Source organism: Stenella coeruleoalba (genome assembly GCF_951394435.1).
Source record: "Stenella coeruleoalba genome assembly, chromosome: 4".
Classification (NCBI taxonomy): Eukaryota; Metazoa; Chordata; class Mammalia; order Artiodactyla; family Delphinidae; genus Stenella; species Stenella coeruleoalba.
The window spans coordinates 44,751,521-44,778,024 of NC_137149.1; the positions used below are offsets into that span (position 1 = coordinate 44,751,521).

The following is a 26,504-nucleotide window of genomic DNA, read 5'->3' on the forward strand; positions in this document are numbered from 1 at the left end:
CAACACTTGGTGTTGTTGAGATTTTTAATTTTTGCTAATCCGATGAGACAGAGCAAGTTGCAGGAGTAAATGAACATGAATGCATTTGGTATGCATTTACGTGAATCTCTAAAGCACATAAAACTATTTTGCTTAGAGATGCATAAATAGGTATTGTCAGAGGTTGCTTTCAAGGATAAACAAAAAGATGTGATAGTTCCTCAAGAGAAAACATATTAGAAGCAAATATGATCAAATAACACATTTATTAGTTCTGGGTGACAGGAACATGATTATTACACTGCATTTTGCTGTATTAAGAAAATTTTCCAAATAATAAAAACAGATTGTTTCCATTTACTGGTTGTAGACTGAGCATTAACAACATGATTTAATTATTTCTCAGCAAACACTAGTGCAAAAGATATAGGATTAAAGACAGGCTGATGTAATCTACCAACAAGGTCAGGTAACTGTCTGCATGACACTACCAGATAACTTTAAAAATGGACTGGTGTTTGGAAAATTGAAACCATGACCAAATTAAGCAATTTCTTGAGTATCAACATTTTATTGGGTTAATTTTTTTGAGAATTTGCATTCCAAAACCAAGATTTGGATTTCTGTTTACAAATTATTTTCAGCTCTGTATTCTCCTGCAAATTCCTGATGAAGAATCTATTAAAAGCAGACAAGTACAACCCTCATAATACAGAATTGTCTTTCACTCCTCCAAGGACACCATTCTTTCTCATCTCTTACCTGCCTCTGTCCATTCTTCAAAGTATGCTCTGTGCTCTCTTGGCCTGGCTAACTTTAACACATCCTTCCGGATCGTCCCCTCAAAGAAAGTTTCCTAACTTTTCCCCAGCCTTCTTTCATATTCCCATAGCACCCTTCATATTCTTCTATACTGTATTTATGATGTGTTATTATAATTTGCCTAGTTTAGCACCTGAAGCCCAATAGTACTGTGGGGATTTAGTAACTACGTTTAGAATCTATTTACTATTTATATCTAATTAAGTATACTTACTTAGCTGATTTTCTCACAAGACTCACTTCTAAGCAAGGGCCTGAAAGCAATAGTACCTCAATAAAGACCAATTCACTGACTCATCAATGACTTGCTCAATTCTGTCACACCAATCCTAAGCATATAGCACTGCATACAGCAGACCCTGACTGACAAAATAATCATGAAATCAATGAACTTTGTTCAGCTAGTCAGAAAATGACAGCACAGTCAAAAAGTTGATATCTATATGGGAGAGAAGTTAGCTTCACACAAAGAGAAACTCCAGTTCAGTTAAAGAGGCTGAGAATGATTTTTAATCATCAATTTCTATATTCGTTAGGCTCTAATAATAACAGATTTTTCTTTAGAAATATCAAGTTGATGATCACTAACCACTAAATTAAATATGAATATTAAATATATTAAAAATGTATTTATTAACTCATCACAATACTATTGGTCACCGGTTGCTATACAAGACAAATTCATCAAGCTCAGTCCATACCTGAGTATGAACATGAGTTAAAAGACCTTCAAAAACACATTACCTATCATCAATATTAAAGATGTAAATATCAGTAAGATTCAGTACATGAAGGCAAGTGAATTTTAATGACAAAATATCACATACATTTTATGTTGTTTGGACAAGGAGAAAATATTCCAAATTAAATTTCATAATAACACTAATCACTAGCAATAAAACTTTCATCCAAATCAATGCAATGTAACATTTCATGATGTTTGATGCAAACCTATGTTAATAGTTTTAATAAATACCTTAATACTATTTCTACTTTATGTCTTTGATCACCTCTTATCTCTCTCCTTAAATGGGTCTTCCTGTCTTTCTTTTAGCCCCTCAATGTATTGTTCTAGTCAGCCTTCAGCTCTTGTTCTTCCCTACTGTACTCTCTAGGAGATTCCCCTGATTTCAAATATTGAGCATTTATATTTAACTGATTTCTAGAAAACAGAGCTTATATAAAACTCTAAATATATAAAACCATAACATTTTTATAGTGTGCAGAACACCACTCTAAGAGCATTATATGTCTTAACCCCACTTAGGGCTCACACAGCCCAATATATAAATAGGTTTTATTTATTTGCAATTTTTAATGATAAAACTGAAAGCAAAAGAGGTTTTAATTATCTTGCCCAAGATACCTGTAAGTAGTGAAATGCCATTCAAACTCAGGCAGTTATTCCAGACTCTGTATTCAACTACAATTCTAATCTGTGTAATGTTTTAAAAAGTCAAGTTACAATGTTGGTAATGGTGCAATAAATTTGCCACCATCACACATTACCAGTTTAGGAACAAATGCTTTTCTAAATAATCTAGTAATATGCTATCAAAAATCTTAAAAATGTTCACACTCCTCTAGGCATCTATCTTAAGAAAATAGTATTTTGGGCTTCCCTGGTGGCACAGTGGTTGAGAGTCCACCTGCCGATGCAGGGGACATGGGTTCGTGCCCCGGTCCGGGAAGATCCCACATGCCGCGGAGCGGCTGGGCCCGTGAGCCATGGCTGCTGAGCCTTCGCGTCCGGAGCCTGTGCTCCACAACGGGAGAGGCCACAACAGTGAGAGGCCCATGTACCGCAAAAAAAAGAAAATAGTATTTAAGTGGTTTTATATACAAAGATATACCAAAGATTTCAGTATTACTGATAAGCACAAATATATATAAAATACACACTTAACAGGATCTCGCTAATTTTCTGCTTTCCCCAGGTTTGCCATAATGAGCATATATTCATGAAGAAACCCCACAAACTTATTAACAAAATAATACCAAAGTGTAAAAGCAATCACTTGGGTTTATCCAAATTTTATTTTAAAATTGTTTTTATTACTTCTTTAACCATTGAGTTAAAGTTTCAGGGTCATGGACGAAATAATATAATATCAGAGTAGCACATCAATTAAGCTTTAACATTGGTTTTTCCTTCCTTCATTTGCCTTCCTCTGCACATCAAACACTTTTTTAAAAGGGAAGAGTTATTGCTTTCTTGACGTGTTTTTATTTAGTGCATACATAGCTGAAATCCCATAAGAATTCACTCACCTACTATTCACTAATAATGACAAGGGACAAAATAAATCAGAGTGAAGTGCTTATAGTAAATTTAGAATATAAAAATTAATAATACTAAATTTAATTAGGAAATATTACTGGTAAAATTAAATAGGGTTTTAGCACTTCCACCATATGCCATTTTAGAATTTCACTGCAGTTCTTTTTTTTTTTTTTTTTTTTGCGGTACGCAGGCCTCTCACTGTCGTGGCCTCTCCCGTTGCGGAGCACAGGCTCCGGACGCGCAGGCTCAGCGGCCATGGCTCACGGGCCCAGCCGCTCCACGGCATGTGGGATCTTCCCGGACCGGGGCACGAACCCATGTCCCCTGCATCGGCAGGTGGACTCTCAACCACTGCGCCACCAGGGAAGCCCTTCACTGCAGTTCTTTTTTTCTTTCTTCAGTTATTCTACAAATACTGAACTAAAGCAAAGTTTCAAAAGGCTTCAAGTCAATACCTTGAAAAATATTTTTAAAAACACACTCTCTTTTTTATCCCATGTATTGTACTGTGTATTATGTAAGTTTAAGTTTCAACCAAACATTTAAAATGTGGGATGTATACTTATTACAACATCATATTGGAAGACTTTAGACTTGCTAGCCCTTAACATGCTCATTTAAAAGTGATTTATGAGTTTTAAAAATCTTTTTATTGAAATACAACATTCATAACAAGAATGAACCTAACTACACAATTTAATGAATTTTCACAAACTGAACATTTCGATGTAAATAGTACCTAGATCACCACCATCAACCCAGAAGCCCCCCATCATATCTCCTCTGGTCCTTACACCTACCTCCACTATCTTGACTTCTAACAGCTTTATGCATGCTGTTTTATGCAGCAATTTCACTTCTAGGAATATGTCCTAAGGTAAAAATTAAGACTGACTGCAAAATATCAGCTCGAGCATGTTCACTTATATACCTGAAGATACAGAATTAAGTATAATGTGATCCTTCCAGTAAATTGAATACTATTCAGCTAAGTAGATCAATTTAAGTATTAAAATGGATCTGCAGAAAAACAGTAACATATGGATGTTTAAAAATATTTAAAAAATACAACTTATAGAGGATTATATAATGAATGATTTGTGGGAATGAGCTCTGGGAGGAGAGAGTGAGAGTGTGGTAAGTGTGTGTGTTGAGTATGTTTTTCCAGAAAATGATTTGGAAGGATTGAAAACCGAATCAGTTACTTCTGGGTGGATAAATAAAAGATCAGTGCAGAGCTTTACAGTTCATTCATTTGATTAATATTTATTGCATGGTTATAATATGCCATTTTTCTAAATGGCACAAAGGAAACAGTAGGGAGCAAAACAGAAAATGTTCTTGCTCTCATGTAATTTACATTCTAGTAGAACAAAGAGAAGTCAATAAAATATTGATTTCACAAGGTGGTAAGGCCTTACAATGAAAATAAAACACAGTGACAGACAGAATAATAACAATGGCAGGTGGGAAGAGGTTACTATGTTGGAATAAATGATCAGTTAAAGCCTCTGGGAAGATGACTTGCTCTTTCTTAAAAAAGAAGTTTAATTGAGATACCTTTCAAAAATGCAAAAATATAGAATGATTGCTTCTATCCACTCTTCAGTTTATACAATTACCTAAATTTTTGCTACACTTGCTCTATTTACCTCTATCTACTTAAGTATTTTAAAGTTAATTCCAGCTGTCACATCATTTCTATATTCTTATGCATCTTTAAACATATGAACATTTTTGTACATAACGATATATAAAAATTCCTTGTTATCACCTAATACTTAGTTTGTACTGAATTTCCTCTAGTGAGTCCAAAATGTCTTTTTACAGTTTGTATGTTCAAATTAGGAGCTAATTTGTCTGTGTTATTCTTGATGGCTATGTCTCTTAAAATTTATAGCAGCCCTTTCCCACATTGTTTAAAATAATGACACTGACTTTTTGAAGAGGCCAGGTCATCAGTTCTACTAGAGAATGTCTCACATTATGGTTTGTTCTTTTTGCTCTCCTATGGTGTCGTTTACTTTGCTCTAAAGCAAATGGTTCTCAAACTTTTGGTTCTCATGATCTCTTCACTCTTAAAAATTACTGTGGACCTCAAAGAACTTTTGTTTAGGTGAGTCATAATATTTACCATATTATAAATTAAACTAATTAAAAACTTTAAATATTTGTAATTGATAACTCTATAAATGTTTATAAAACATTTTAATGAAAAATAACATTGTCAAAATAAAGTGAGAACTTTAAAAAATAATTTTGCAAATCTTTTAAATGCCTAGCTTCTATTAAACTTCTTGTTTAATAGGAGACAGCTGGATTCTCATATATGCTTCTATATTCAATGTGTTCAGAAATCATACATCAGCCTCTGACTGACTGCACTACACACTTGTGAGAGAATGAGAGTGAAAAGGGCAAATAATATGTTATTATTAGTTTTGACCTGGTGTATCCCCTGAAAGAGTTTCAGAGACACTGAGGGCTTCCCGGACCACATTTGAGAACCACTGACCTAAAAAATCGCTTAGATTCATGTTCAACGTTTCTGGCAGGAATACTTCACAAGTGATGTATAAAGTCTATTTCTAATGATGCCTAAGTGATCGGTGTATTCTGATGACAACAGCCTGACCTCTCCATTGTAAAGTTCCCCAAGCAACCTCTCCTCTAATAGTTTTATCTTCTGATAATGTTTGATTCAGTTATCTTACTAGGCATTGCAAAATAATATTTTAAGTCTGTCGTGTCTGCCATATTTATTAACTGAAATTCTTCTTTAAGAATCTTCCTCAAAAGGCTATTTGGTTGTCCTGAAATACAATTTGTAAAAGCAAAGCAAAATAAATGCTTAACTCTTTCCTCTAATTGCTCATTTTCAAAGTAAGGAGTTGGTATGCTATGCTTCTCCAGTGTAGACTAAAGACTTTGAGGGGCACCTTGTTTTTGTTTTTGTTTTTTTTTGGATTATCATGAACTAATGGATTTTAAAACATTCAACATGTTTCAGTTGAAACTGTTTTTCCTTCTGATGCTTAAATGTTCTCTTATTTGGCCAATGGGGAACCCTTAACGTTGCCTCCTGTATTTGGTTGACAAATTAGTCTTTGGCACGTCCTTGCTTGCTGGCACAAGATGTTCCAGGCTCATCTTGTACATTTTCTGATCCAGACCTGGATACCAAGGAAGCCTATTTCCCTTTAAGGGAAAATAATGTTTAGAAGACCACAATCTTGGTCTAAATTCAATGCCACTGAGCTGTCGTGTTATTGCTTTTAGAATATTTCAGTGGTCAGACTAAGAAATGCACATTTTTGAAAAGAAAAAAAATCATGAGTTTGCAGTGACATTTCCAATCTACACATAGGTAATATTACAGGGTGTTTACTTTGATTTTACACTTGTTTGTTTCTTCTCTTACCCTGAAAATCTTGGTTTCCCAAAACAATGTTAACATGATTATATATCTGATTTATCCTAGAGATCCAAAATAACAAACAATGGCAATATTATTACTAATATTACTAAAAGAAGTTTAGAATTTCTTTGAAGCACTCCTTTGTCCTTAGAATATATTCCACCAAGAATGTATAGTCAAAATACTGGGTAAAGTCACCTGACATCATTCTTTTCTTAGTGTTAATATATTACTAACTTGATGCAGCTATGCTCATTTGTTACATTCTTTTTCAAATTTTAGGGACTGCTTTAACTTTAAAAAATGCTTATTCTTGGGGATCTGAACATTTATATAAAACTACATAACAAGGTCCATTCACAACACTTCTATCCTGCCTCCTCCGCCTCATTTACTTCATTCCCTTATAGGTTTTATCTTTCCTGCTTTGTTTATACAAAAAGAGAACATACATATACTGTTCTGCATCTTGCTTCTATCTCCTAAAACTTGAAAATGCCACTAAAAAGGGATCTTTCTCACTCTTTTTATTCAAATGCTCAGTTTGCCACTGTGTGGATGTACAGTAATTTAGTTAACCATTTGGGTTACTTCTAATCCCTTGCTATTGTAAGTAATGCCGCCCAATGAATAACCCTGAGTGTATATCATCAATATTTGTGTAAGTGTAATTATAGGCTCAATTCCTTGAAGTGAGATTTCTGGCTCAAAGAGTAAATGCATATATAATTTTAACACGTACTGTATTGTCAATTCCCCTCCAGAAGGATTCTACCAGTTAGTATTCCCCTAGCAATGAGAATACTAGAGAGTGCCTGTTTCTTCACAGTCTCACCAGAAAGATTATGTTGTTAAACTTGAATTCTTATCAGTCTGATAGGTGTGAACCATATATGACTATTTCCTATGAGTTTATAAGTATGTTTCCCTATGTTTAAAGGCTTTTAAAACCTCTTCTTCTATGAATTGACAGTAAAACAATGCTCATTTTTCTATCAGTGGTATATCTTTCACTTCTCAATTTTTGAAACTCTTAATGCATTAGAGTATTAGTCCTTTATTTTGTAATATAAATTATAAATACTTTTTTCATAGACTACTATTTCTCTTTTGATTTTTCTAATGGTGCTTTCTTCTTTATCACTCAGAAGTTATTTTTATACACTGGCATTTATTATTGTCTTATTGTTAAGCTGATATTCTAGCTAAGATATAAATGATGAAGAGGGCCAAGCCACAGAAAGAAGAAGATCTAAAGGCAGAGTAATCCAGGAAAGCCATCAGCAAGAGTGAAGGTTCAGAAGTGAAGTGAGCTTAGAATGTGTCAGAAATAGACAGACAGTATGACTTGCACATACTAAGCCAGGAAGAGAGGAAAAGGAGTTAAGTCCAGAGGGGTAGACAGGGACAAGGTCTTAGCAAAGCCATGTAGGTCATGGAAAGAAAACTTAAATTTTGTTCTTCATGTAACAGAAAACTAAGAGGAAGATTTAAATATAGAAGTAATATCAGCTTTACTCTATTCAAGCTGTTATTTTGAACCCCATTTTGGCACACTGATAACTTCAAAGTTAAGGTACATATTATAGAAGCTGTATTTGGAGGGAAAATACATGAAAAAATTATAAGGGAAACCAAAACTCAGTGAATTATCACCTGGAAACCATGTGGTGATAGAGTGGCCAATTTTATATCAAACTATAACAAATATTCAGGAAATGTAATGGCTATAAAGAAATTGATTTTCTTTTTATACTTCGTACAGCTAATTAGGTTAGTCAAGTGACAGTTACATAACATTTATTTATGGAACTTCTGAATTTAAAGTGCATGGCTTTTTGTGATATTCTTTACAAAACAGAAAAGAGAAAAATCCAGCTTAAATATACCATAACAATTATATTTCTTGACACTCTATAATCTGACTTTAGGGAAAAGTTTTGACTAGTCTCTTGATTTTTAAGTGACTGAGACAATCTTCATACAGTTCCTCAAACATACCTGATTTGCTCCTGCCTTCTTTGATTTCTGATATTTTTTTCTCTGTTTTTGATATTTCTTCTGCCTGGAATGCCCTGCCCTCAGATCTTCATGTGGAGGACTTCTTCTCATTATTCAATTCTCTGTTCAAACTCATTTCTTCTGGGAGGCTTTCCTGACCACCTTACCTAAAATAATCCTCTCAAATCTCTCTTGATATCTTGCTTATTGATTCTTTTTGTAAAATTAGGGGCACGCTGACAGGCATATTTCAAAACAGTAACAAATAACTTCTGGAAATGGAAAAATAATAACAAATTAGAAACTCAAGACAAAGGTAAAACAGTGATTAGAATAGCTCAGGAGGGAATCAGTGAATTGGACATAGTTCTAAATTAAGTAATCAGGCTATAACACAAAGGGACAAAGAGGTGGAAGATATGAAAGAGAAGATAAGAGATATGAAGGATAGAATGAGAGGATCCAAAATATGTCTCAGTAAATTTTGACAAGAGAAAAAATGGGAGCTGCATTACACTGAAAAGATAATGGCTGAAAAATCACAAGTGATAAAAGAAATTTGTCCTCGGTTTTAGAAATGATAGGACCTCCAAGCAGAATGAAGAAAAGAAATCTACACCCGGGACTTCCCTGGCAGCACAGTGGTTAAGAATCTGCCTGCTACCGCAGGGGACATGGGTATGAGCCCTGGTCTGGGAAGATCCCACATGCCGCAGAGCAACTAAGCCCATGTGCCACAACTACTGAGCCTGCACTCTAGAGCCCATGAGCCACAACTACTGAAGCCCACGTGCCACAACTACTGAAGCCCACGCACCTAGAGCCTGTGCTCTGCAAAAAGAGAAGCCACCATGATGAGAAGCCCGTGCACCGCAATGAAGAGTGGCCCCCGCCCACCGCAACTAGAGAAAGCCCGCATGCAGCAATGAAGACCCAATACAGCCAAAAAATAAATAAATAAATGAATAAAAAGAAAAAAATAATAAAGAAATCTATACCCAAACATATCCAGGACAACCTGCAAAAAAGCATAAACAAAACACAGAGAGAAAAGTGAGAGAGAGATGCTAAACAAAAAGCGTGTAAAGTTTACCTACAAAGAAAAGATGATTTGTTGGGTGGTTATAGCAAAAATAGAAGCCAAGACACTATCATGGTAGCAGTGCTAAGAAAATAATTGTCAGCTTAGACTTGTGTACCCAGAAAAAAAATCTCTTTGAAGATCAAGGTTAGAAAAAAAGAATAAGAAACTGGAAAAATAATCCCAAAGGTTTACGACCAGTAGACCTTTATTAAAAGGATCTCTGGAGCCTGTGCAGCCCACCACTGCCAAGGTCCCGTGATCCAGGGACAATTTCCCAGGAGAACACAGGGCACACCTCAGGCTGTTGCAACATCACGCTGGCCTCTGCCGACAACGCAGGCTCACCCAGCATTCCATACCCCTCCCTCCCCCCAGCCTGAGTGAGCCAGAGCCCCCTAATCAGCTGCTACTTTAACCCTGTCCTGTCTGAGTGAAGAACAGACGCCCTCAGGCGACCAACACGCAGCGGCGGGTCCAAATCCAAAGCTGAACCCCGGGAGCAGTGTGAACAAAGAAGAGAAAGGGAAATAAAATGGACAACCTGGAAGAAATGGACAAATTCTTAGAAAAGCACAACCTTCCAAGACAACCATGAAGAAATAGAAAATATAAACAGGCCAATCACAAGCACTGAAATTGAGACTGTGATTAAAAATCTTCCAACAAACAAAAGCCCAGGACCAGATGGCTTCACAGGTGAATTCTATCAAACATTTAGAGAAGAGCTAACACCTATCCTTTTCAAACTCTTCCAAAACATAGCAGAGGGAGGAACACTCCCAAACTCATTCTACAAGGCCACCATCACCCTGACACCAAAACCAGAAAAAGATGTCACAAAGAAAGAAAACTACAGGCCAATATCACTGATGAACATAGATGCAAAAATTCTCAACAAAACACTAGCAAACAGAATCCAACAGCATATTAAAAGGATCATACACCATGATCAAGTGGGGTTTATCCCAGGAATCCAAGGATTATTCAATATACAAAAATCAATCAATGTGATACACCATATTAACAAATTGAAGAATAAAAACCATATGATCATCTCAATAGATGCAGAAAAATCTTCTGACAAAATTCAACACCCATTTATGATAAAAACCCTGCAGAAAGTAGGCATAGAGGGAACTTACCTCAACATAATAAAGGCCATATATGACAAACCCACAGCCAACATCGTTCTCAGTGGCGAAAAACTGAAAGCATTTCCTCTAAAATCAGGAACAAGACAAGGTTGTCCACTCTCACCACTATTACTCAACATAGTTTTGGAAGTTTTAGCCACAGAAATCAGAGAAGAAAAAAATAAAAGGAATCCAAACTGGAAAAGAAGAAGTAAAGCTGTCACTGTCTGCAGATGACATACTATACACAGAAAATCCTAAAGATGCTACCAGTAAACTACCAGAGCTAATCAATGAATCCGGTAAAGTGGCAGGATACAAAATTAATGCACAGAAATCTCTGGCATTCCTATACACTAATGATGAAAAATCTGAAAGAGAAATTAAGGAAACACTCCCATTTACCACTGCAAAAAAAAGAAAAAAATATCTAGGAATAAACCTACCTAAGGAGACAAAAGAACTGTATGCAGAAAACTGTAAGACACTGACGAAAGAAATTAAAGATGATACACAGATGGAAAGATGTACCATGTTCTTGGATTGGAAGAATCAACACTGTGAAAATGACTCTACTACCCAAAGCAATCTACAGATTCAATGCAATCCCTATCAAACTACCAATGGCATTTTTCACAGAACTACAACAAAAAATTTCACAATCTGTATGGCAACATAAAAGACCCTGAACAGCCAAAGCAATCTTGAGAAAGAAAAACAGAGCTGGAGGAATCAGGCTCCTGGACTTCAAACTGTACTACAAAGCTTCAGTAATCAAGACAGTATGATACTGGCACAAAAACAGAAAAAGAGATCAATGGAACAGGACAGAAAGCCCAGAGATAAACCCACGCACAAATGGTCACCTTATTTTTGATAAAGGAGGCAAAAACATACAATCGAGAAAAGATAGCCTCTTCGATAAGTGGTGCTGGGAAAACTGGACAGCTACATGTAAAAGAACGAAATTAGAACACTCCCTAACACCATACACAAAAATAAACTCAACATGGATGAAGGACCTAAATGTAAGGCCAGACTCTATAAAAACTCTTAGAGGAAAACATAGGCAGAACACTCTATGACATAAATCACAGCAAGATCCTTTCGACCCACCTCCTAGAGAAATGGAAATAAAAACAAAAATAAACAAATGGGACCTAATGAAACTCAAAAGCTTTTCTGCAGCAAAGGAAACCATAAACAAGACGAGAAAACAACCCTCAGAATGGGAGAAAATATCTGCAAACGAAGCAACTGACAAAGGATTAACCTCCAAAATATACAAGTAGCTCATGCGGCTCAATATCAAAAAAACAACTCAAACCAAAAATGGGTAGAAGGCCTAAATAGACAGTTCTCCAAAGAAGATATACAGATTGCCAACAAACACATGAAAGGATGCTCAACATCACTAATCATTAGAGAAATGCAAATCAAAACTACAATGAGGTATCACCTCACACCAGTCAGAATGGCCATCATCAAAAAATCTACAAACAATAAATGCTGGAGAGGGTGTGGAGAAAAGGGAACCCTCCTACACTGTTGATGGGAATGTAAACTGATACAGTCACTACGGAGAACAGTATGGAGGTTCCTTAAAAATCTAAAAACAGAACTACCGTATGACCCAGCAATCCCACTACTGGGCGTATACCCTGAGAAAACCATAATTCAAAGAGTCATGTACCACAATGTTCATTGCAGCTCTATTTACAATAGCCAGGACATGGAAGCAATCTAAGTGTCCATCGACAGATGAATGCATAAAGAAGATGTGGCACATATATACAATGGAATATTACTCAGCCATAAAAAGAAACGAAATTGAGTTATTTGTAGTGAGATGGATGGACCTAGAGTCTGTCATACAGAGTGAAGTCAGAAAGGGAAAAACAAATACCATATGCTAACACATATATATGGAATCTAAAAAAAAAAAAAAAAATGGTTCTGAAGAACCTAGGGGCAGGACAGGAATAAAGACGCAGATGTAGAGAATGGACTTGAGGACACGGGGAGGGGGAAGGGTAAGCTGGGATGAAGTGAGAGAGTGGCATGGACATATATATACTACCAAATGTAAAACAGATAGGTGGTGGGAAGCAGCTGCATAGCACAGGCAGATGGGCTTGGTGCTTTGTGACCACCTAGAGGGGTGGGATAGGGAGGGTGGGAGGGAGGGGATATGGGGATATATATATATATATGTATAGCTGTTTCACTTTGTTATAAAGCAGAAACTAACACACCATTGTAAAGCAATTATACTCCAATAAAGATGTTAAAAAAAAAAGGAATCTCTGATTCCAGAAGACACTTCGAGATATAAGAACAAATAATGAGCAAAGGAAAAAGGTAATCATGTATGTAAATCTAAACAAAACTTGATTATATAAAATAGTTACAATGTTTTAATTGTGATATCATAAAAAGAGAACAAAAGCATTGATAAAATGGCTATCGTGTCAGGGCAGGTAAGAAGTTAAAATATTCCTTACCGGACTTCCCTGGTCGCACAGTGGATAAGAATCTGCCTGCCAATGCAGGGGACACGGGTTCGATGCCTGGTCCGGGAAGATCCCACATGCCGTGGAGCAACTAAGCCCACGCGCCACAACTACTGAGCGTGCGCTCTAGAGCCCGAGTGCCACAACTACTGAGCCCGCGCGCCTAGAGCCTGTGCTCAGCAACGAGAGAAGCCACTGCAATGAGAAGCCCACGCAACACTACTAAGAGTAGCCCCTGCTTGCCGCAACTAGAGAAAGCCTGTATGCAGCAATGAAGACCCAACGCAGTGAGAAAAAAAAAAAAAGAAAAATTCCTTACATTAACTACTGAGTTAACTGAGCATTAAAAAATTTCTAGGGAAACCACTAACGGAACAGCAGTAGAGTATATAACTTCAAAATTAGCAAAGAAAAAATGCAATGTAAAAGAAAAAAACAAAGGAGGGAAAAAAGCTTAACAAATGGGACAAACAGAAAGCACAAAATAAGATGGTGGAAATAATTACAAGGGTTATGAGGCTACAAAAGAATACAGGATGCTATGGGAAAATATGAGACCGAAACTCAATTTTGGTGGTAATTAGTAAGAATGCATGTGTTATGTCTGTGTGCATCCAATTTAGGAGGTGTGGGGGTTGGTTTTTCTTAGAGAAGTGATGTTTAAATGGAGACCTGAAGAAAAACCAAGTAAAATTTATTTAGAAAAAATTGGTGTGGGTAGGGGGTAGAGTGGCTTCTACACAGAGGCAAAAGCATGTACAAATGTTCTGAAGCCAGAGTATATGACATTCAAGAAACAGAGAAAACCAATATGAAGACTAAAGAAAGGTGCAAGATGAGACTGAATAGATAGGTAGGATCTGGATCTTGGTGAGTTTAGGATTTTACAGTTTATCCTAAGGACAGTTCAAAGCCATTAAAGTGTGTGTGTGTGTGTGTGTGTGTGTGTGTTTTGTTTTGTTTTTTTTTTTAAGTGTTTTTAAGCAGATGAGTGATATGGCTTTGATTTGGAATTTTAAAAAACCACCTGTTTCGTCTATCCCTAGAGTTAGAGAAGGTTAGATCAGAAGGGACATGAATCATTTAGATATGTTTTATTCTTCAGGTTTACTAAAATATGGTATCTTCTCAAGCATGGAACATAACATTTTCTTCCATATGTCTTCAGCCTTGGAAAACAAAAGTTCAGCATAGAGAAACAAGATGGATAATTTTATTGCCTTCATTAGTAGATATGGAAATATCTTCTGAATTGATATTTAAAAAAAAACAAACTATTCAGTATTTTCCTAACAGAGTAACAACAAACTTCATTTATAAACAGCGTAGTTTATAATACGTGATATCATAAAATGATACATTGCTCTTTTAATTATAGTTTAACATCTCAGCTGACAGTGTCACCTACCTTAATCTCAGCCAAGAAACCAGACTAGAATGGCAGCAGCAGCAACAAAGGATACTTAATAACAATTAAACATATCACTGAAATTTATATATTTCATTCAATGAAATATAAAATTTACCTGAAGCCTAGTTTATATGTCTCATACATAATTTATTTTTTAAAAAAATCTTATTCAATCTAGGAGACATGATTTCCAAAGTTTAGCCTACTGAGCAATGTGAAATAATAATTTCTTAAAAGTATTTTTAACTTAATCTGTTGCCAGTTAGCTTAAGGGAGAATAATTCTAAAAATGTCAAGACATTACAGGTCAGTGCAATAATTAATGTTCATCATGACACAACGTTCCATATGTTGTTTAAGAAAGTATAACGATATTTCAGGATAATTTCCATCCAATATGTTTAAAATAAGAAATTTCACTGCTAAAAACCCATAAATCCAATGATCAGGTATCAGTTCTCAGTTCAGCTGTCAATAGCATTTGAAAATAGTGAAGATTTTTAATCCAGTAAATCCAATATGTCATATATCATACACGCCCTGGGGATACAAAAGTGAATACACAGGTTCCTGCGCCCAAAGGTTGATTACAGTGGGGAGATAAACACGGAAACAATTACAATGAAGTGAGAAATTTACTATAATGAAGATTCTACCAGAATATTCACTGGACCTCATGGTAGACAACACCACCACCAAGGCCAATGAAGTGCTGCTCTTTCATCTCTGCCCACATTTGATCTTGTTTTGTACAGAACTGGTAAATTCTTCATGGTTGTCACGATAATGATAAAGGTCCGTAAGTTGCAAATTTCTTCCTGTACTTTGGAATTCAGGAGAAGCTTTTACTTTGGGCCCAGATTAAAATCGAAAAAAAATTATTTTTGGTTATGCTAATGTTATTTCTACCTGTTTTTTAAGCTACTGCTCCAGGACAAAAGAATTCATAACTTACTTTCTCCCAGTTTCTGAGGCTCAGAGTATTTATACAAATCTGCAGAAATGAAAGTGCACATAGAAATCTCTCTAATATTTGAAATACCTGGTTAGAAGGTACAATGGAGAGGCAAATAGGAATGTATCTCTCAGGGCAACAATATTTTAAGTCAGTCTACAGTTTGTGGAAGAGAGGACAAGGAAAATGAGAAGTATGGAAACTGATTTATGAAGAACAATTAGAGAAGCTATATAAAGATTAGCATGGAAACAGAAGTTTAGACAGACAAAATAGTTTCAACAAATATTTACAGCACTAATAATAAGTAAAAGGAAAAATTTTCTCATATTGTTGCAGATGGAAAAGAAACCCCAAAACCCTAAAGGTTAGCATGGGAAAGAGAAGTCTGGAGATACAATAATTTCTACAAATATTTACAGTACTATTGAGTAAAATAATTACTGCAGATGGAAGAAATATAAAATGAAGGGTGGATGTTTCAGAGATAGGAGCTTAATTGTCAGAGCTGTCAAACAACGATTTTTTGCATGTACTTATTGTCAATCAGAGGTTGAATTACCATCTTTTATATGACAGAATAAAAGAACCCTATATTGGGATGAAGGCTGAGCAGGATATTCTTTTGAGCATCTTTTACTTTGCTTATTTGGTTATTCTGTAATCTTCTGATAACTGTTTTTGCCTATTTTTCTAAGGTGTCATGTTTTCCTCATTGGCTGTAGTTCTGTTTGATTAGCTAAATGGTTGTTAGTTACATCAGTTGTAAATACTGTCTCCAAATTTGAGGCTTGAATTTTCACTCTCTTCACAGTGACGTTTATAACACTTAAGTTTTACATTTTAGTACAAATTTACACAATTATTGCATGGATTGTTATTTCTGCATCTTAAGAAATTCTTCCTTATTTTAAATTCATTAAGATATAATCCTTTATCTTTTCTAACTTTTAGTTTTGCTTTTAACATTTAGCCCTTTAACCCAACTAAAATTACTTTTGTGAGCGGTGTAAGGTAGGGATCCATTTTTTTCCCCCTCCAAGTGGCTAAGCAATTGCCCTGGAACTATTTACTGAACAGGCCATCATCCTGGTGATTTATAATGACATCTCTTCTGGGCTTGCTAATCTGTCCTAGTGATTTGTATATGGCCCATAGCACCCTGTTTGAATTATTATACAAAGTCTTGATATGTTTTAGAGAAGTCCCTCACCACCTTGACTTGGTAATTCTTGGCTCTTTTAAGTTTTACTCATAAATTTTATGATTGGCAAGTCATTTTTCACAATAAACCCTATCAGAATTTTGACTAGAATGACATTGAATTATTAAGTACATTAAAGATGAACTGCTATCTTCTAGAGTCTTCCCATTCATTTAAAATATAATCACTCATTTTGGGAGTCTTCTTTTATAACCTTCAATAAAGTTTTATAATGTTCTCCATAAGGTCTTAGTTTATTAGCTTCAATCTTAGGTGTTTTAATGTTTTTCCTGCTTTTGTTGCTATTGTAGAAGATTTTTTAAAAACTGGATTTTCTAATTGGATGTTATCATACTAATCTTGTGAGTAGTACCTTTTCTGAACTCTTTCATCAGTTCTAAAACTTTACATAGATATTCTTTCATATTTTCTATATACACAATCATACTGTTTGTAAGTAATCACAATTTTGTTCATTCTTTCCTTATAACCTATTACTTATTATTGCTTACTTTCATATTTCTTTTTTTCTCATCACGTTACATGAGTCAAGACGTCTCATAAAATGTTGAAAATTTTTATCATGTCTGTTACTTTAAATCATTTGGTTATGATGTCCCTCATAGCAGAAGTACTCATCTATTCTTGGGGTGATAAGCATTTTTTATAATAAATGTGTCAGCTTTTGTAAATTTTTTCTGTATCTATTAGGATGATATGGCTGATTTTTTTTTGTAATGTGTAAAATCATAAAGGTGTCTCAAATGCAGAATCATCTGTGCTTCCCCACAGATGATTTATAATATTTTTATGATTTATAATTTATATAAACATTTATAATGTTTATAAACATTTATAATTTATAAAAACATTTATAATGTTTTTATAATTCACTATATTCAATTTGCCAACATTTTGTTTAGAATTTTTGTACCTAGGTTTGTAAATAAGACTAGCTTGCAAATTTTCTTTCTTTTGCTATCTATGCCTTGTTTTGGTAAAGATTATATCAATATTTCTCTTTTCTATTCTTTAAAATAGTCTGTAAAAGATAAGAATTATCTACTGCCTTAAGGTTATATAAAGTTACCTGTAAAACCATTTGGGATTAATAATTTTATAGATTTATAGGTCAGACAATCCATAAATTATCTACATTATTTATGGCTAGATTATCTACTGGATTTACAGATTACAGCATCTAATCTGAATAAAATAAATCACAAAATGAACAAATGACTTAAACGAGTATTGTTGCAAAATTACAGTGAGAATAATGTGAAAAAAGTTAGCACTAGCAAATAATAGACAAACAAAGGCAGAACTAATCCTGCTACTACTAGTATGAGCATTTTACTAATTATACTATAAGGTATGAACAGTGAAGTCAGTCCAAAAGTTTTTTTAGTTCTTAAGAAACCATTTGAAATAAGCATTTATACCTTGTATTATTACTAATGAAACGCTCCAAAGTCTACATTGTGTAATAAGATACTGGGGGTGAAGTCACCACGATTAGCAAGACATTTAAAAATTGTTTACAACATCTTTATTTCAACCTTAAAAATTTTAATTTGTGGAAATATTAGTACATATAAGGTACTGGTGTGTATAGGTACACACATACATGTGCTACATTAAAAAAAATTTGGTATGCAAGTAGACAAAGTTAGAGCTTACCAATCTATACCACGGCAGAATAGTTTTATAAAAGAAAATCTGATTTGTTACTCTCTGCTTAAAGAAACCTAGCAGCTTTCTAGGGCCCTAAGAAAAGTCAAAATCCTTAATATTTCCTACATGGCTTTCTCACAATCTTACCCCTACCTATTTCTTTAGCCTCACCTATTACCATTCTCTCCCTTGCTTTATACACTACAGGCCACACTAAACTAAATGACTTTTCAGCCTCAGAATGTTAACATATATATTTGTGCACTTTGTCTAGAACATCAAAATAATTTAAATAAGTAACTACGTTACTTATTTTCTATATATACTTGGGTCTGCCTTATTACTTAAATTCATAGAATCACAGAATGTAAGGACTGGAAATTTACTTTTAAAATGTCATCTATTCCAACCACTCATCTGATGCTTTTGAATGCCTCTAATGATAAGGCAACCAGGGAATCTTTTCCCCTTTCCCCTTTAAAAAAAATGTCTGATCTTTAGAAATATTCTTTCTTATATGGACCTGAAATCTGTTTCCACCTAACTTCTAGGTAGCGATCCTAATTCTACTCATTGGGCCATTCAGAGAAAGTTCAGTCCTACTTTAGTGGAAGAGCCATACAAATATTTACAGATAACTACCATGTTACTTCCAAGCCTTCTCTTCTGCGGTGGTAGGGAACAGGAGGTAGAGAGTAGGGAGAGACTAATGTCTGAGTATCTTTTATGAGTTGGTGACTTTATATTTAACTTTCATATTGCTCCAATGAGTTTGTTATTATTATTGCCAAGTAACAAATGAGGAAATTAAAGCTCTGGTAGGTAAAGTTAACTATTCATGTAACGTAAGTAGCAGAGCTGGGATTTCAACCACAAGTCTGTCACAGATACCAAAGCCTATGTTTTAGTCTCTTTAGAACACTGAACTGCCTCCCACAAAGGAGAAGAGATATAAGAGGGTATGAAACATGGAAAAGCAAGACAAACAAAAATTCTAAAAATCCCATGCTTTCTAACTTCCAAAATTCAATGTATTGATATATTTTTGTCCTTAAGACTTACATCAAAATCATCTTCAACATTTCTTTCTCTGTCTTATAACCTACCTAATTATTATCTCAAATTTCTCAGATCTTACTACATAAATGAACTCAAACAACCTACAATTAGGGAAGCAAAAAGAGAAAAGTATTTCCATATTTCAGCCTCTCTCAATTTTAATGTCTTACACAGTGAAAAGATTATCTTCTTTAAACACTGACTAGTGTACTCTTCTTTACAGTCTCCAACACCACATTGCCTTCTGCAATCAAACTTAATGCTGACATTTTTTCTGGCTTTGAGGCCCGACAACACTATCCTTAACTTGTATTAACAAAAGCTACTTGTTCTCTCTTCTCCAGGCAAACACTTGTTTGGCATCCTCCACAAGCACTTTAAGGTCTTCCTTCTTTTCCTCTGAGAATCACAACTCTTCCTTCAGTTAACAATTAGATAAGACCAATACCGCCTCATCATTCATGCTTCTTATGAAAAATGTATCTCCATATAGTTAATTATATTTATCCCATGCATTAACTTTTCTCTTTCCCTAGTTACATCATAAACAACTGAATACAAGTCATCTATTTCTTTTTATCTTTCACCTAAGTGCAAAAAACTGAACAGCAAGTGCTTAATGAATGTTCTCAGCTGTACATTACAAAAATACATTTTTATCATATATATCTTTTTATTTGTACACTTTCCTTTTAGGTTGCTTGCTAGAATTCTTTCACCATACACTTTACTGTGAAAAAACATTGAGAGAAACTCTCACTTCCAGTTTTATAAACAAAGTCAAATGTAATACAAAAGCTCTAATTCAGCACTTCTCTCTAGTCCATACTCCATAGGTTAATTACAAGTAATATTACTTCTGAAGTAAATTTCTCTGTGAATATAAGGTTATATATATTTAAGAATACTAAAACATAAAATTATATGTCACACACACACATACACACACATACCACACACATACACACAAATCTTACCTTGCTGAGTATTTTGTTCTTGCATTCGATTCACAGTGAGGTCTAAGGGGCCTTCCTGCTCTTCCTGAAGGGAGTTTTCTGCTTGATTCATTTGGATACTCTTACATATTAGACTTGGTCCAATTGCACCATTTCTATTCTCTTGAATTTTACCACTTTTTGAAATATACTCAATTGCAAACTGACGTATCATCTTTTTCATTAATTCCTGAGCAACTAGGGGAATGTTAGGATCACAGTTCTGAGGAAGATCTAGGGAAGAAATAAATATAATAAGAATTAAAAAAGAGAATGCAAAATACCTATGTTTAAATTTATCTTAATTACAAATTAATGATTTCACAAGTCTCAGATTCAGTCCATAATTGCAAATGGTTTCTAGGACTCAGCAACAAAAACCTTGTTGGTTTAATTAGTATTATGAGACTATATCAACCCCAAACTTGGCATTTTTAATTGTTTCTTAAAAATAAATATTTTTGGTCCCAAACTAAAATATAAACAACTAGACATAAAAACAGACAGCTTATTTTCAGAGTTTTAATTCAAATGTATTCTACAAGATACTAAGACACTTAGTATGTGAACATAAATTGTATATATAAGTAACCAAGCAAGTTTTAACCTAATAGAGTAGGTATACACATTAACTATTAAAGAAAATATCTAAACTCTGTAACTATTTATTACCATTAATTCTTCAATTCTGTCAAATGTGCACTTCATATATAGCCTAAATGTCATCATCAAGGATTTTTTTCTTTTTTCAATTTTTCATATTGAGAAATTTCAATCAGAAAGAAAAAAATAAAGAACACTACAATGACACAGACAGCCTCTACCAAGATTCAAGAATTGTTAGCATTCTGCCACATTCACCTTCTTTTTACTTTTATTGGTTTGCAGAACTACCGGAAAGTAAATTGCAGAATTACGAGATTTCACTCTTAAATATTTCAGTGCACATCTACTAAGATTTCCCTATAAAAACAGCAGTACCACTACTGAGGGTCTTAATCAGTCCTTGGTCCCAAAACATGTTGGTCAGCTACAACCAAAATAAAGGACAGCAGTCATATACAATTCTGCTTGAAACCTGTACAAGAGGTAAAAACAATTGAATGATTTTGTAAGAGGTGTGGAATAAAGACAGACCACTTATAAACACAGTATATAATAAGTAATAAATAGTTTTAATATTGGATGGTGGTGGCTTTTTTCACACACACACTACTGGCCTCACCCCAATCCTTTTATTTACTCTGCTCCTTCAGAGGCAGAATGATTGGTGAACTAGGAAGGATGACTAAGTGTATTTGGTTAGGCTCCATACTTCTTCCTCTTAGAAGTGGGCCTACTTCTAGAGATAATGGGTTGGCCAAAAAGTTTGTTTGGGTTCTTCTGTAAGATGTTATGGAAAAACCCAAACGAACTTTTGGCCAAACCAACATGCTCCTCTGCTCCTTAAATGCCTCAACTCTTCCCCAGGCAGATCAGTGCTGTGTGAACAGGCCTGCCCTGATCCTGGGCTGTCTGAGACTGAAGGGTTGAGTCTCCTTAGTTTTGGGGTTCAGTATTAGATGGAGCAATTGTCTAAGAGATCTAAAGGCAAGTCCTCCAACTAGCATCTACTTTTATAGATCCATGATTCTAAAATGCAAGAAGATTAGAAAACATACTATTTAAAGGTGAGGAAAGGCAACAAAACTACCTCCACCATATCTGATAGCAAAATGTGACCTCAGCCGACATCAATCTGTTTATGGTCCTGCAGAAATATCAATATATTTGATCACAGGGTGCTGTTTTGGACCTGCTGGAGATGTTACATAATAAACATCTCCATTACATTAGCTCTTTCAAAACAAAGAACACTGAATTCTGAAAAAACATTTGAGAAGGGATTACGGGCCTATAAAAAAAGTAACATTATAGTCCTCACATTTATTCTTTGTTTAGAGCCCAGAAGGGAAGAGAGGTACTATTTGTTTCTGAGTACGAGAAAAAAAGACTTGGCTATACAGTTGAGCACTGAGCAACATGCGTTTGAACTGTGCGGGTACACACAGACATGGATTTTTTCCAATAAATACATACTACGGTACTGCACAGTCCATGGTTGGTCAGTCTGCAGATGTGGAACCCCGAGTATGGAGGGCCCGCTGCCAAGTTAGACTCATTTTTCACTGTGCAGAGGGTCAGTGCTCCTAACCCCCACGTTGTCCAAGGGTCAACTGTATATATCACATGCCCGTGGCTCATTTATTTTATAACTGGAGGTTTGTACCTCTTAATTTCCCCCTTCACCTATTTCATCCGCCAACACTCCTCCCCTCTGGCAACCACCTGTTTGTTCTCTGTAACTATGAGTCTGTTTTAGCTTAGTTTGTTTTTGTTTTGTTTCTTAGAGTCCACATATAAATGAGAATATACAACGCAAGGAATATGGTCAATAATACTGTATTAACTTTGTATGAGGACAGTTGCTTTCTAGACTTATTATGGTGATCATTTCATCATGCATGTAAATGTGAATCACTCCATAGTATACCTGAAACTAAAGTAATATTGTCAACTGTATTTTAATGAAAAAAGAAAGACTTAGCTATAGATTGAAATCTTAGCCATCTTCCTGAATTCAGGCTAGTTACATACCCCTCCGTGTTTTAGTTTCTCTGTTCGTAAAAATGGAAATGATAATAGAACCTTGGTAGTCATAATAAGTCTTGCTCACAGGATATTTTAAAGTTATATGAGATTGTAGATAAAATACTGAACTCCTGTACTTGTCATTTTAATAGCTGACATTTACTCCACTGTTATCTTAGGTTATAGTGAAAATAACAGAAACAAAAAGATGCAGGCCAAGCAGTTACATTTTACGTAAATCATAAAATGTCAAATAAGTAAAAATATTAACTAACTAGGTTAATATGTAAAATTATTAACTAGCTGGGAAAACACAAAGGACATAATTTCTAAGCCCATGTGATATACTGTGCTCCAGAATAGATAGTATTAGCACATGTAACCCAACTAAAGTGATTTGTAACAAAACGAGAAATTTCCATGTTACACATAAGGATTCCCAGTTTATACCATTTCTTGACTATTACTTCCAGGAATCCTTGAAGGCATCTGTGAACACTCTTTTCCATCTTTTTTCAAACCTAATCTTGCTTTGAATTATGTGTTAAAAGGAGATACTGATTTACTTCTAGGTATTTTGGTTAATTATCCTGTAATGTATTGGCTAATATCACTTTATCAATTCAAAATAATTATATTTATCAAAAAACAACAGAAATATGATCAGACATATCATGTGACTAGGGCTATACTTTAGAATTGAGTTTAGAGCTAAGTTTAAAGCAGAATAGATAATGCTACTTTACTCTATTCATCTACTCAGTTTTTGTTTATATTGGGAATAAGTCTATGTGTGAGACCAAAGGACGTGGCAAAAAACAAACAAACAAGATAAAAAAGAGAAAGAGACAAAGAAAATGCTGCTCAGCTGCTGATTAGTGAGCCTTCTAGAATACTTGTGCAAATTATCAAAACTATAAAAAAAAAACTGAATTAACTAAAGATCTAGGCCAGGGATATAAACTCAGATAGTTTCAAAATTCAGGCAACTCACAAACCCTGGGCTAGAAGAGAAAATATGTTGCCAAATGGAAATGGTATGCCCCAAGAAGATAGAAATAATTTATTTTTGCCCTATCTCTTCATTTTCCAAATTTATCTAATTCAAGAGTTTAGCAAGTTGTTTGTAGTAGCCAGTTTCAAGATGGTCCTTAATGATTCCCACTCCCACCTCCTGGTTTCCAGGGTTGTGTAGTCCCTTCCACATTGTATTAAGGGTGGAATGTGTGATTAATAATAACATACTGCAGAAGTGTATGTCACTTCCAAGATTAGGGTATAAAAGAATATGGTTTCTACCCTGGATACTCTGAATACTGGTGTTCGCTGTGACCCCCACCCACACTATTCTGTCCTCTTGCTCTCTCATCACTCACTCTGGAGAAAGCTGTCCTGTGAGCGGCACTGAGGAGGCTCACAAGGAAAGGAACTGAAGTCTCCTGCAAACAGCCAAATGACTGAACTGGGAAGAAGATTCTCAAGACCAATCAACTCCCAAATGACTGAAAAGGAAAACAACACAGCAAAAGTTATGTGATGAAGCTAAAGCAGTGTTTAGAGAGCAATTTATAGCAATAAACACATATATTAAAAAAAATTCAACCCAGTAACCCAATAACCTAACCTTCCTCCTTAAGAGAAAACGAATCAAAAATTAAACCCAAAGCAAGCACAGAGAAGAAAATAAATAAAAAGTTAGGGCAGAAAAAAATAAGATAGAGAATAGAAAGACAACAGAGAAGAGCAATAAAACCAAAAGTTGGTTCTTTGAAAAGATCAAAAATTTGACCAAGAATAAAAACCAGAATAGACTTAAGTTTGTAAAATCAGAAATGAAGGAAGCATTATCAGCATTAACATTAAAGGTAATCAAGAAATACTACCAAAAAAAAAAAAAAAGAAAAGAAAAAAGCTATACATCAACACATTAGGTATCCTAGATGAAATGGCCAAATTGCTAGAAAGACACAAACTATCAAACTCACTCAAGAAGTAACAGTAAAACCTGGACCTGCAAGTAAAAAGACTGAATTAGTAACCAAAAATCTTGCCACAAAGAAAAGCCCAGGGACAAACAGATTTACTGGTGAATACTATTAGACATTTAAAGAGGAATGAAAACCAATCCTTCACAAACTCCAAAACAAGAGATGAGAACACTTCCCAACTCATTCTATGAGGACAATATTAGCCTGATACCAAACCTGGACAAAGAAATTACATGAAAAGAAAACTACTAAACGAAATGAAAACTATCCATGATGAATAGACAAAAATCCAGTTGACCCTTGAGCTACATGGGTTTGAGCTGTGCGGGTCCACTTATATGTGGATTTTTTCAACAGTAAATACTACAGTACTACACAATCTGTGACTGGTTGAATCTCTGGATGTGGAAATGCAAATACAGAGGGCTGACCATAAGTCATACACAGATTTTCAACTGCATGAGGGGCCAGCCCCTATCCATCACATTGTTCAAGGGCCAACTCTCCTATCACACAGAAACAGGCAACACATAAAAAGGATTATACAATAAGACAAGGTTGTCCACGCTCACCATTATTATTCAACATAGTTTTGGAAGTTTTAGCCATAGCAATCAGAGTAGAAAAAGAAATAAAAGGAATCCAAATCGGAAAAGAAGAGGTAAAGCTGTCACTGTTTGCAGATGACATGATACTATACATAGAGAATCCTAAAGATGCTATCCGAAAACTACTAGAGCTAATCAATCAATCTGGTAAAGTGGCAGGATACAAAATTAATGCACAGAAACAAAATTAATGCACAGAAATCTCTGGCATTCCTGTACACTAATGATGAAAAATCTGAAAGAGAAATTAAGGAAACACTCCCATTTACCACTGCAACAAAAAGAATAAAATACCTAGGAATAAACTTACCTAAGGAGACAAAAGACCTGTATGCAGAAAACTGTAAGACACTGATGAAAGAAATTAAAGATGCTACAAACAGATGGAGAGATATACCATGTTCTTGGATTGGAAGAATCAACACTGTGAAAATGACTCTATTCCCCAAAGCAATCTACAAATTCAATGCAATCCCTATCAAACTACCAATGGCATTTTTCACAGAACCAGAACAAAAAATTTCACAATTTGTATGGAAACACAAAAGACCCCGAATAGCCAAAGCAATCTTGAGAACGAAAAACGGAGCTGGAGGAATCAGGCTCCCTGACTTCAGACTATACTACAAAGCTACAGTAATCAAGACAGTATGGTACTGGCACAAAAACAGAAATATAGATCAATGGAACAGGATAGAAAGCCCAGAGATATACCCATGCACAAATGGTCACCTTATTTTTGATA

General features: G+C 34.9%; 1 protein-coding gene across 25 annotated transcripts in view; it reads right to left on the minus strand.

The window, feature by feature from the left end:
• LCORL (ligand dependent nuclear receptor corepressor like) overlaps positions 1–26,504 on the minus strand; it is a 167,035-nt gene that overhangs the window by 35,111 nt on the left and 105,420 nt on the right. For 23 of the 25 annotated variants that reach the window (XM_079920917.1, XM_079920920.1, XM_079920916.1 and 20 more), the window contains one exon: positions 20,515–20,766. In XM_079920917.1, the coding sequence (XP_079777043.1) occupies positions 20,515–20,766 (252 nt within the window). Of the gene's footprint in view, positions 1–8,504; positions 10,313–20,514; positions 20,767–26,504 lie in introns of those variants that run through there. The other 2 variants (XM_079920912.1, XM_079920921.1) reach the window with 2 other exon arrangements.